Source organism: Staurois parvus, unplaced genomic scaffold, assembly GCF_062004578.1.
Source record: "Staurois parvus isolate SC_StPar_1 unplaced genomic scaffold, SC_StPar_1.0 ptg000361l, whole genome shotgun sequence".
NCBI lineage: Eukaryota > Metazoa > Chordata > Amphibia > Anura > Ranidae > Staurois > Staurois parvus.
This window is the reverse complement of record NW_028318157.1, coordinates 19105401-19118509: the sequence shown is the minus strand read 5'-3', so window position 1 is coordinate 19118509 and position 13109 is coordinate 19105401. Positions and strand designations below refer to the sequence as shown.

Below are 13109 nucleotides of genomic sequence, written 5' to 3'. Positions count from 1 at the left end.
CGTAATCCTATAGAACTCTTCACATCTGCTGTGTTTAGTAAAATCCTGCTTGCTACATTTTGCTGCAGGTTTGGGGCAGTAAAAAAAAATGCATCAAAAAGCACCTCCCCATTGAAATGCACGGACAAAGCTGCAAAAACGCACCGCATTTTGAGTCATGTGCCCTGGATAATACACACCACAAGTGAGGTAAAACCGCATATGTGTTTTTAGTGCTTTTATGCTACTGATCAGTGTGAAAGTAGACTTACTACCATTTTTTAGGGTAGCAGCAGTTTTACCAGTAAATTTTCATGACACAGTCACTTTAAACAAAACCTTCTGAAGAGAAATATGGAAGTTGTCATTGTTATTTTCTGATACAAATTCAACTTGCATGGCAGTTATAGTGATTTTCTGGCATCGCAACTATCTGAGTCACTGGCCCATAATGAGCATAGATCATGAAAGTTATAGTAGAATTAGGATTCTTTACTCAAGAGCTTGTTGTAGGTCAATGACTGACAGCCAGGCAGCTAGCATTTTCAGAAGGAGATTCCAGCAATGGCAGCCTCCACGTCTCTCTCTTGTTATTCTAGGCAGTCATCTATTTTTTCCTGGGCCAAGCTCCTAGCTCTGTTCCCAGACCCCTCTAGTTCACAACACAGGTTTAGAATAAGCCATGTAGTAAGAGATAAATACTAGTTAATGCCAATTATCCTACCAACATAATATGGGCTGTGGGAGAAATACCTAAAGGAAACCCACACAAAATACAAGAAGAACATACAACTCCATGCAGATAGTGTACCAGGTAGCAGCTGAAGGACTCTAGATACAAGGCAAGAACTGCTTGCCACTCAGCCGCTTGCACTCATCTAGGCCCAATGAAATAACAATGGGTTAAATCAAAGCAACCAATCATTTTACCTTTACTCAATTTGGACTAGTCTGAACAATTACAGATGTGTATCTGGATAACTGTGGTTCACACATTGTTCTTTGCCGTGTTAATAAAGCTGACAAATTGCTGTTCAGTGCATCTCTACACAATGGCAGGACTAGAATTAACACTTTCACTCCTAGACCGCACAAGTTAGGAGCAGAGAGCTGCAAAAGAGAATGTTAGACTTCAAGTAATTCAGATTACAATCTATCAGTAAAAATGCCAAAAAAAAACCAAATAACCCAAAATATATTTGGCACTTATACTATGGAAGAACGTATTTCTACCATATATTTACAGGCACCTACTAAAGTCTAGTTCATTGGCAGATTCTTTTTATCACTCTGCAACTAGTTAACAATATCTGATTCATTAAATAAGTAATTTCTTATTTTATTACAAAATTATCATCCACAATGACGGGCAAAGCTTCGCTCCACAAAGTGATAAATTTAACCCTTTTTACTGGGAATAAAAAGAAACACAATGCCTCACACTGCATTCTTTTGTCAGCAGTAAAATTGGTTAAATTCACGCACAGTATTATTACAATCTGAACCCACTTTGAACAATTTTTATACCAATTTTAAATACAGAAACCCCCCAACATATCCATTATATAGTATAGAAACATCATTCTTTCTATTGTTTAGCAGCTAATAAGTTGTGGCAGATCAGGATCTATCTTTCGTTGAATCGACTGTTTTTCAGGGGATATATTGACAGAACTGCTCTCTTTTTTGCTGTCTTTAATCTTTAGGTTGTTTAGGCTTTTACCGGTGATTACAGATATGGTAGTTTCTTCTTCGAGGAATTTTACTGTAGGGCCAGTGGAAAAATGTGACTGAAGTATTCGACCATCCGTGAGTATAATGTAACTATCTACTATGGCATTTTGAGGGTGCACCTGCTTGCAAAAAAACCCATGCAATAGCAAGAGGAATTCCTTCTTTAAGCTTTTGTGCATATATCCATAGATATAGGGATGAATGCAACACTGTAGGAAGAAGAGAACAAGCACTATAGATGCTACCCATTTAGGGATAATAGTACTGGCACAGGTGGAGACAATGCTTAGAACGCTATAGGGACCCATACTGATTATGTAGGAGGACAAGATAGCAAAGATAACCTTGGCTGCTTTGCAATGGTAGAGTGGTCTGTGATGACTTGTTTTGTCAAGCGCATTTAGCGCAGAAGATCTTGTCCCGTCAGACCTGTCACATCCATTTGCCTGAACTGGATGAACTAACGCGTTTTGCCTCCTGGCTGCTCGGAACACCATCCCATAGCACGCCAACATAATGCTCACTGGTAAGATAAAAGAAAATAAGGCGCTGAGGATGGTGTAGGAATAACTTGAAGCCCATAGTACTTTGCAGTAGTGGTTTTGGAGATCAAATTCAACTTTGCCCCATCCGTAAAGAGGAGGGGTGCTCTGGATGATGCTGAGAATCCATGTGAAAAAGATGAGCAGGCTCCCCCTTTTTGGGGTCATCTTGGCAGGGTAGGATAATGGATGGATGATGGCCAGGTATTTATCGATGGACACCACTGTGATGGTGTTGACTCCGGCAAAAGCAAAGAGGTGCATGAGCACCACCACGGCACCACAGAGGCCATGTTCCAAAGGCCATATATCCGGGAGGGAGGTAACAATGACACAAGGCATCACCAGAACGGTCTGTAAAAGATCGGCAACCAACAGATTGAAAATAAAGCGGTTTGCTACCTGAAGCAGCTGTGGCTTGCGGTGAAAAACCACCAACAACATAATGTTCCCAAAGAGAGACAGGCAAAGAAGAGAAATAATGAGGGCAATCCTGAGTACAGTGTCGGGCATAGAGGGTGATCCTTGATCTACTGAGAAATGACTTTGGTTCTCGGTGGTCCTGCGGTCACCCAGCCTCTGCATGGTGAACCTGAACCCCTTATCAAACCTCCATCCAGAGTGGGGGCAGATATCTGTTATCAGCAGTGCTGAATGATGTTGGAACTTCTATTTTTCCATCACTACATGATGCATCACACTCACAGAAAGAGTTCTGTATGTGCTCTGTACATCCATTTTCCTCCTTCTGCATCAGGACCGATAACTGCACATAGATGGAGACTTCACATGATGCCGTATACCATGATTTTTACTTCTTCTCCTAGGAGGCCTATGTAGTAAATATATAGACAACAGTTTCTAAGGACAGAATAATTGATTTTTTTTAATATTGACATGCACAATTTAATAAAATATGTTCAAATTATTGTTACAAATATGTCCCTCTCTATATACATATATACACTAGTCTCATTGATAATATAGTGAGGACACTTGTCCAGCATGCATTGCTAATAATAAAGGAGGTAAAAAAAAATCAGCAAGGGTCTTTTTACCTGTTGATGTGCATTGTCTTATCCCCTGTAGTCCTGAGGAAGGTGATAGAATGATAGATGTGTCTCCATGCCCCCTCCCCGTTGTGTCTATTTCTGTGATTTGGGTAGCTGAGTGCAGCTGGAGAGGAATCAGCCCCTCTCTCTCTATTTCTCTCCCTCCTCCTCCTCTCTCCTGTCTTTCCAGCCCTCCCCCCAATGCTCCTTTGCTCAGAAGCTATGGAGATGCTTATGTTGAGCAAGCAGAGGGAGCTCTACCAACACGGCGCTGGCACTCTCATTCTTACAGAAGCAGCAGATTGCTGCATTAAAACATTTTACATATTTTCTTCTCTAATGACTTTCGTATTTTAAATAATGAAGTTGGCAGGGTTCCCTCAACCCCGTGCGGTTACCATTGTACATTGCAGATTTGTTTAAATACTACGTCTCAGGCCTTAGCAGACAGCGCAAATGTGTGCTTAGATCCGATGAAATATGACACGTATTTACAAAATGTGCCCGAGATGACACTATGACTAACTGCGAGCGACGCTTTACATTTGAACTGACACTGGCACGCAAATAACTCATCTTGCAGATTGCCATTAAGTTTACCAGTAATACAATAAAGAGTCGTTTGCATTGACAGCACAGTCTCTGCTTTCATTTCATCTTCTCATGGATACCAACAAGCCCACGGATTATTAGCACACGTCAATCTTCACAACTGCCTGGGAAAAGTGCAGTTTTGTCCATTATGGGCTACGAAGGGATGTCACTGACTTATTCAATAAGGCAGACAGTAGAGCGTATAGTACAGTAACCTGCTGCTACCAAACCAAATTTGTGTTTCACTGATTTCACTTTGATAAACTGAAATCCAACTGGTTTGAAATGTGCAAACTGGAAATGCCCTTTGCACTGCTGTATTTAATACATGCAGATTGGGAAATTGATAGCATTAAAATGGATACATACTGCCTTCATACGTTTGGTAGATTGGAAAACACTGATTAACAGTGTGGTGCCGATTTATAGATTTACATATTTAACTAGAGCAGGGGTCTCCAAACTACAGCCCATGGGCCAAATTCGGCACACTACAAGATTTTATCTGGTCTTTTGATGAAAGATTGACTCTGATGGAGATTCTCATGTACTGTAAAGGGGACTTTGATGGGGACTATTACGTAAGGGGGCTCTTATGGGGACTTTTATATAAGGGGATAATTTGATGGGGACTCCCATGTAAGGTGGGTCTTTCATGTAAGAGAGACTTTGATGGGAACTCTCATATAAAGGGGGACTCTAAGGGGAACCCTGATGTGAGAGGGGGTTCTGATGGACTCAAGTTTATTTAGATTTTCTTTGCTTTATGTAAAACATACTCATTCATCTACATTTTATTTGTTAATTTAAAAAACAGATTTTTTTTGGCTCTCAAATATTTGTAAAATATTTTATATGGTCCTTGTACTGAAATGTTTAGAACCCCCTGAGCTGAGCTAGAGGATGTACAAAGAAATCTGAGAAAATATGGTTTAGATGGATTGAAATCTGAGATAAAGTTAAAGTGTAACTAAAGGCAAAAGGTTTTTTTAGTTTTGGATAGAGCGGAAATGTATTAGAACACCTGTCAGTGTTTACTGCTGTCTGTGCCTACATTAGGGAGATTCACCCTCTTCTTTTGTCCTGTGTTATCATTGAAAATGAAGTTGAAATGAAATGAAAATTGAAAGTAAAAGTGGAGGAAATCACGGGGAGACTAGTTCTAGTGACCCTGGGGACACACAAGGATTCCCTCACTTTGGAGGGATTTCCTCTCAGCTACTGTTTTGCTATAGGGAAGGAATGGGACACAGATGGCAAAAATAAACTGATAGGGCTTATAACCTTACTCTATGCAAAATGAAGTTTTGCTTTTTGTTACACATTAACCCTTTGTCTGAGGTGTAAAAATACAAGAAAAATATGGTAGACACATTGGTAGGGTTTTCTTTTTCAAAACTTTATTAGAGACTTACATACATTGGAGCATTCTTTGCTTATAATTTTAAAGTTGAAATTAGGTTGCTGCCTATTATTGTATACAGGGGATAACCAGTATACCATAGTGATAAATGTTATAATGATACAAAGATGTAATTATGCTACCCTATGTCTGTGAAAGGCCCTATCACACATGGAACATATGTGATATAGCACCAGGTCCCACAGTGCATGAAACCGTGCTATGTTCCGGCAGGTGTGCTGTGGTGCCATTCTTTCTTAATGGCACCCCAAATGCACCGCCAGCCAACGTGCAGGTAGGTTGACTACAGGAGGTAGATAAGCAGCTGGCTGGCCTAGGCTGGGGAAGGGGTTAATTGTTCTCTGCTTCTTTCCCATCCTTTTAGACTCAGCCTACCTAACCTGTGATATATACTGTATATACACGTATAAATAGAGGGGAAAGATTGGGTACAATGCGGTGTGTGTTACCAGGATGCTGTGATACTGAGACGCTATGGAGGACTGCAGCACCCTGCAGTCTGCCCAAAGATACGGGATACCGGAGAACACCACAGTACAGACTTTGCCAGAAATTAACTAATACCTGTTTAGGAATGTCTTGGCCATTTAGTTAAAGAGTTAGGGGAGCTGACACTAATGTTGGACTGTGCCATATTAGTTAATAAAAAGAAGCCCCAGCCATTTTTAAGTTTTTAAAAGTCAGCAGCTACAAAAACTGTAGCTGCTGACTTTTTTGCTTTATTGACCAAACATACAATACAACATAGGCACAAAAACAACATGGTACAATGTGATGCACAATCTGCAGAAAAGGGAAACAAAAAGAACGATGGACAGAGATTGTTCATCCATATAGTACAGCACCGAAACAAGTAATGACAAAACCGATTCTAGATAAAACATGTGATTAGAGTATAAAACTAATACGACAAACCACTAGCAATATCAGGCTCCCAAGAAGGAAAAGGGAAGGGGGAGAGAGAAATAAAAGGGGGGGGGGGAGAAAAGTAGAAAGAGCGAAGGGATGGGACAAGGAAAGAGAAAAGGGGAAAAGAAGAGAAAAAAAGGGGGGTGGGCGGAGAAGGATCCCTACCAAAAGAGGAGGGGGGGGGGACATGGAGGGGAGAAGGAAAGAAATCACTGCTCAGATAGCCATGGAGCCCACACTGTGTCATACTTCCAAGGTCAACCCCGATTAATGTATGTGAGTTTATACATGGGTAGAGCGGCGTCCAGCCACGTTTCCCAGGCTGACAATTCTGGAGGGGCTGGTGAGGTCCATTTAAACAATATCTCTTTTTTAGCATAAAATAGTAGGTAAGATATGAAAAGTTTAGCGTAGTGTGACCATTGGTCATCCTCATGAATACCCAATAGGGCCAACTCAGGTGAAAGAGATAATGACAATGCAACCGGAGATTGATCTCAGCAAAAATCTCAGACTAACAGGCCATAATCACGGAGCATAACCAAAACATATGAAAAAAAGACCTTGGTTGTACATGACAATGGGGACAAACAGGGTCCCGGTCAGGGTAAATTGTGTGAAGCCTCTGAGGAGTGTATTCAATTCTATGGAGGAATTTGACCTGAATAAATTTATCCCTAGAGGAGATGACCAGTTTAGGGCCCCTTTCCAAACAATTCTTCCAATCCTCCTTATCCAAGGTTGGTGTATCAGCCCACCACCGGTCCCACATATGCTCAAGTTTGGGAGAATTAACATTAAGAAGCACCCCATACAGAGCCGAGAGGGGCTTCACCAAATCTGCTGGAGTCACCAGCTCCTCAACAGGGTCAGTCTGGAGGAGGAGAGGCACCCGGCCGAAGCATGTCTCAGTTGGAGGTATCTAAAAAACATATGTGGTGGTAGTCCAAAATTAATGGAGAGCTGGGAGAAGGGCAGAAGGGCCCCCTGAGGCATAATGTCAGTCAAAGTGTTAACACCATAACGCGGCCAAATTAGGGGGGCCGGGATGGTATGAAACTGAGGAAGAGAAGGGTTACCACAAAGTGGTTGAGCTGGGGACCATTGGCCAGGCGACACAAAGTGACACCGAGCAGCCACCCACACCTTCCATGTGGCATGCATATTCCGGCAGCCCCTCATATGCCCTCAGTCCCCTATACATGAAGTTCCGTAAGTCCGATAGGGAGCCCAGGGAGGCTGCCTCTAAACACACCGCCGCATTGGATCTGGAACTCACCACCAATAAATGGAAAATAGTACCACCGCCCAATAATACACTCAAAAATTGGGCAGTGCCAGCCCCCCCCCCCCCCCAGCCTGGGAATAAGCCAAAGAGTGGTCTTCGCTAGCTGAGGAAGGGATCTGCGCCAACAAACAAACACATCTATCAAGGTCAGTAAAGAAGGAAGGGGGGGATCCAAACAGGGGAAAGATGTAATTACATTTAGGTAGATATATAATTTTGATGAGGTTAATATGGCCAAGTAAATTCAATGGAAGGTCTACCCAAGCAGAGCACTTTGAGGGACAACAAGAGAGGATAAAAGTTGCAGGCCAAATACCCAGAAAGATCCCTAGTCACCTGGATACCTAGGTACCAAAATTCATAAACCCAACGCAATGGTGAGGATCTCGCAGATTCAGAGGCATGGGCATCAAGGGGGAAAAAAAGTGATTTAAACCAAAGCCAGGGCAAAAAGGCCAGGAGATAGTAGACAGCCCTGACGTGTGCCCCGATGAAGCAAAAAGGATTCCAAAAGATAGCTCCTCATTTTAATAAACACACACTCACCTGTCCCAGGATCTAGCAAAGTGCTCACCTGATCTGTCACTTCACTCTCTGGCACTGGCATCTTAACTGTGGAACCTGTGAAGTGCCCCAGATGACTGCGGGGAGAAGGAGGGGGGCCGAAACTCCGGCTCAGTTCGCTGCGGCAAACTGAGGCGGAAGTGGGAGTGGGTACTGTCAAAACTAGGTACCCACTGCCCCCCCAAAAAAAAATTAATGTCAAATGTGGCAGGGGAGGAGGGTAGGAGTACTTCAAGTAGAACTTCCTCTTTTGGGTGGAGCTCCGCTTTAAGTAAAGCTTCACCAACTGTTATAAGCCTAGTATGAAGTTACTTTAAAGGGGTGCATGATGGTTCATAGTATATAAACCAGATGCTCTCAAGGAATTTAGCCAGGTTATTGCTAGATCGCTATTTCTAATTTTAAAGGACTGCTTATTGACCAGAATGGTACCAGCAGGCTGGTGAAAAGCTAACATTGTAACAATATTCAAAAAAGGGATATACAGTTGCAAGAAAAAGTATGTGAACCCCTTGGGATTACGTGGAGTTTTGCATGAATTGGGCATAAAATGTGCTCTGAACGTCATCTAAGTCACAACAATAGAAGAACACAGTCTGATGAACATAATACTACACAAACATTAGATGTTGCCATGGTTTAATTGCACATAACATGTAAACATTCACAGTGCAGCGAGGAAAAAGTATGTGAGGCCCTAGCTTAATGACTTCTCCCAGAGCTAATTGGAGCCAGGAGTGAGCCAAGCTTGACTCCAATCAGTGTGATGATATTGGATATGTTGCTGACAGCTGTCCTGCCCTTAAAAAACACACACCTGTTTTGGGTTTACTGGTTTCAAGAAGCACTGTCTGATGTGAACCATGCCTCGCAGAAAAGAGCTCTCAGAAGACCTACGATCAAGAATTGTTGACTTGCATGAAGATGGAAAGGGTTACAAAAGTATCTCCAAAAGCCTTGATGTTCATGTGTCCACGGTAAGACAGACTATCTACAAATGGAGAAAGTTTAGCACTGTTGCTACTCTCCGTAGGCGTGGTCGTCCTGTAAAAATGACTGCAAGAGCACAGCGCAGAATGCTGCATGAGGTAAAGAAGAATCCCAGAGTGTCAGCTAAAGACCTACAGAAATCTCTGGCACATGCTAACATTTTTGTTGACACATTTACAATAAGGAAAACATTAAACAAGAATGGAGTACATGGGAGGACACCACGGAGGAAGCCATTGCTGTCCAAAAAGAATATTGCAGCACGTTTGAAGTTTGCAAAAGAGCACCTGGATGTTCCACAGCACTACTGGCAAAATATACTGTGGACAGATGAAACCAAGATTGAGTTGTTTGGGAAGAACACACAACACTATGTGTGGAGAAAAAAAAGGCACAGCACACCAACATCAAAACCTCATCCCCACTGTAAAACATGGCGGAGGGAGCATCATGGTTTGGGGCTGCTTTGCTGCCTCAGGGCCTGGACGGATTGTTGTCATTGATGAGAAAATGAATTCCAGAGTTTATCAAGACATTTTTCAGGAAAACCTATGACCATCTGTCCGCCAACTGAAGCTCCGCAGAGGATGGGTGATGCAACATTACAATGACCCAAAGCATACAAGTAATTCAACAAAACAATGGCTGCAACAGCACAGAATACGCCTTCTGGAGTGGCCCAGTCAGAGTCCTGACCTCAACCCGATTGAAATGCTGTGGCATGACCTTAAGAGAGTGATTCACACCAGACATCCCAAGAATATTGCTACTCTGAAACAGTTTTGTGAAGAGGAGTGGTCCAAAATTACTCGAGATCGTTGTGCAGGTCTGATCTGCAACTATAGGAAATGTTTGGTTGAGGTTATTGCTGCCAAAGGAGGGTCAACCAGTTAAGTCCAAAGGTTCACATACTTTTTCCTCCCTGCACTGTGAATGTTTACATGTTATGTGCAATTAAACCATGGCAACATCTAATGTTTGTGTAGTATTATGTTCAGCAGACTGTGTTCTTCTATTGTTGTGATTTAGATGACGTTTAGAGAACATTTTATACCCAATTCATGCAAAACTCCACGTAATCCCAAGGGATTCACATACTTTTTCTTGCAACTGTATACCTGGAAACTACAGACCAGTCAGCCAAACATCAATAATGTGCAAACTATTGGAGGGGATGATAAGGGACTATATCCAAGAATTTGCTGATGAAAATATTATCATTAGTAGTAACCAGCATGGATTTATGAAGAACCGTTCTTGCCAGACCAAGCTTTTAACATTCTATGAGGAGGTAAGCTGTAAGCTGGATAGAGGATGCCTGTGGATGTGGTCTATCTGGTCTTCGCCAAAGCATTTGATACAGTAAATGCTTAATTTACAAATTGAGGTCTGTTGGCATTGATGATAGTGTAAGTAGTTGGATAGAAAACTGGTTACATGAGTGTGTCCAAAGGGTGATGATAAATAGTATATCTTCTAAATGGTCTGAGGTTGTGAGCAGGATACCCCAGGGCTCTGTCCTGGGACTAATTCTGTTTAACTTGTACATAAATGATATAGAGGTTGGAATACATAATTCAGTCTCCGTGTTTGCTGATGGTACAAACCTAAGCAGGGTTATAACGTCACAATAGGACATAGCAACCTTACAGGAAGACCTCAATAAAATAATGCGGTGGACAACTACATGGGAATTATGTTTAATACTGCCCCTGGGGACTAAAAATATGAATACAGGTTACATACTAGGGAAAACCCTCTTTGGGAATCTAGGATGGAAAAGATCTGGGTGTCCTAGTGGACCACAGGCTTAGCAATAGCAAGCCAAGCTGCAGTAAGCAAAGCTTAGCATGCATAAAAAAGGGTATCAAGAGATAAAACTATAATTATACCACTTTACAAACTCTGGTTTGGCCACATCTTATGTCATCCAGTTCTGGCTTCAGGTCCTCAGGAGGGATGTGCTGGAACTGGAGAGAGGCCAGAGAAGGGCAGCCAAGCTGATAAGGGAACTTGAGGGCCTCAGTTATAAGCAATGACTATATACATTAAACTTATTGGAGAAGAGACGCTTAAGAGGAGATTTGATTGCAATATACAGATATCTAAATGGTCACTCTAGCATAAGGCAAAAACTATTCAGTATCAGATCACCTAAGAAGACACATGGCCTCTCATTAAAATTCGATGTGAAGCTGTTTAATCACAAACTGCGTAGGGAGTTCTACTGTTTGAGCATTCCTGCTAATCATTTTTGACTGTGAGATTTTCATGTGATTCTATGTGTCGCATAGGGCAGCAAATGCACTTGAGTGGGCTACCCTATGTGCATTTTCTGGCTGAAAAGAAGCTCCTTCTGCTTTTCAGGTGACAAGCTTTAAATGATTTTTAAAGGTACAGTTTGCCACAATTGCTGCCCGATCCTGATGCAGAAGCACATTGCATATGGGGTGCCTTGAAGGATAATGGTAACCAAAAATGTGTGTTGGTTTGTGCTGCGATTGCCATGTGATTTGGAATCATGGGCAGAATTATGGTGATTCTGCCTGTGATTTTAAATCACAAAGTGTGAATGGAGCCTTCACTTCCAAGAAACTGAAATTTTTCAGCTGAGGTATAGCTATAAAAACGTTATGTGTGGCACCTATACAGTGTTGGAGCCCTGGAAAAGACTGCAAACTTTGAGGTGCAATACAGGATTTACCTTGCAAAAAACAATACAGGTTTTACAATTTAGGTCTAGCTGAGGAAACAAAATAAAAAGAGCCCACAGCTTCCAAGAGCCTGTCCTTGTCCTGTATTCACACAAATACTAGTTGCTGGTGCAACTGCTGCAACAGGGCCAACACTGAGCTAAAGCATATTAATATGATACATATCAGGTGGTTGGCAGGTTGCTTGTGTAGCATTGCTGCCAGCCAAATACGTTCAGGGTATGGAACCTAAAGTGACAACACACTCTTCTGGACTAAAGCAGTAATTCTAGGTAGCTAGAGTACCTAACTAGAAACCACTGCACAATCAGGTTGAGATTCTGGGCCCAGAAAGGTATGTGTGTGAATTTTCCTGCTGAAGGGTGGCCAGCAGGTTGATACCATTGTCACATACCACCTTGCCTGGCACAAAATGGAGTGGGGTCAGCCACTTCTTTGTCTGGCTCTGGAGAAGTGACAGAAACTGTGGCCTAGCTTGGCTTCTATTCCCTGGCATACCAGCTGAAAACCGGACTGGTAGCATTTGGCATGAGCTGTTGCATAGGCTCTGGGTCACTCTGCATAGGCTGTTGCATAGGCTCTGGGAGGAAATGATAGTTCTGAGGAATCAGATAATGGGATTAGCAGCTCCATTGGTCTACCCCAACCTACCTGCTTCCCAACTGCCATCAATTTGACCCAGTGGGCAGTAAAGAAGACATAGGCATGGTTGCTGGATTACATGTTGGTGGTCACGTGCATCATGTTGCTGATAGAGTGGTTCAGCAACATGGACAATAGCTTTCTACATGATTGTAGAGGTAAGAAATTTCCTTCAGGGCAAATACTGACAGCTGGGTACCTGCCATTGTTGTTTAGCATAGGTTATAAACTCATGAAAGAGGGCCAACTCTATGAGCTGGAATGGGAAAAGCTGCAAAGCCAACAGTTTTGCCAGTATGACATTGAGATGCTGGATATAGGGGGGATTGGGTAACATTTTCTTCTATGCCAGCAGGTACACCTGCTTTGTGAAACATGCTGCTGGAGATGGCGGGCTGGAAATTGGAGACATATTGAGTTTCAAGCCTATGCTTGTCTCTGCTCAGCTTGGTCCCATGCTGCCCCTCTTCCCTGCTTGATGTGGCTTAATATAAGTCTCTAAAATCCCTTGTCAATAGAGACTGAAGATGTTCAAGAATTTTTTGGAGGGTGCAAAGAGTTAGAAAGTGAGGAATGTTAAGAAGGAGGATTAGTACAGGCCTTTTGCTGCTGGTATCTGGTATCATTGAGGTTCTACACCCACCAAGCTTTGTGGTGCAGGTTCATGCATGTGAAACC

The 13109-nt window shown here is 42.4% G+C and overlaps 1 protein-coding gene across 1 annotated transcript; it reads right to left on the bottom strand.

Moving 5' to 3' along the window:
- Positions 1-1297: 1297 nt before the first annotated feature.
- GPR101 (G protein-coupled receptor 101) lies at positions 1298-3480 on the bottom strand. The gene is made up of 2 exons (XM_089684984.1): positions 3314-3480; positions 1298-3087 (listed from the first exon to the last, which is right to left on the bottom strand). Exon 2 carries the CDS (start codon positions 2838-2840, stop codon positions 1575-1577), a length of 1266 nt encoding a protein of 421 aa, XP_089541110.1. The 5' UTR covers positions 2841-3087; positions 3314-3480; the 3' UTR covers positions 1298-1574.
- Between the last annotated feature and the right edge of the window lie 9629 nt (positions 3481-13109).

What these genes read in the sequence shown, in the direction of transcription:
- GPR101 (XM_089684984.1), bottom strand. Translation starts at nt 2,840, where the DNA reads ATGCAGAGGCTGGGTGACCGCAGGACCACCGAGAACCAAAGTCATTTC.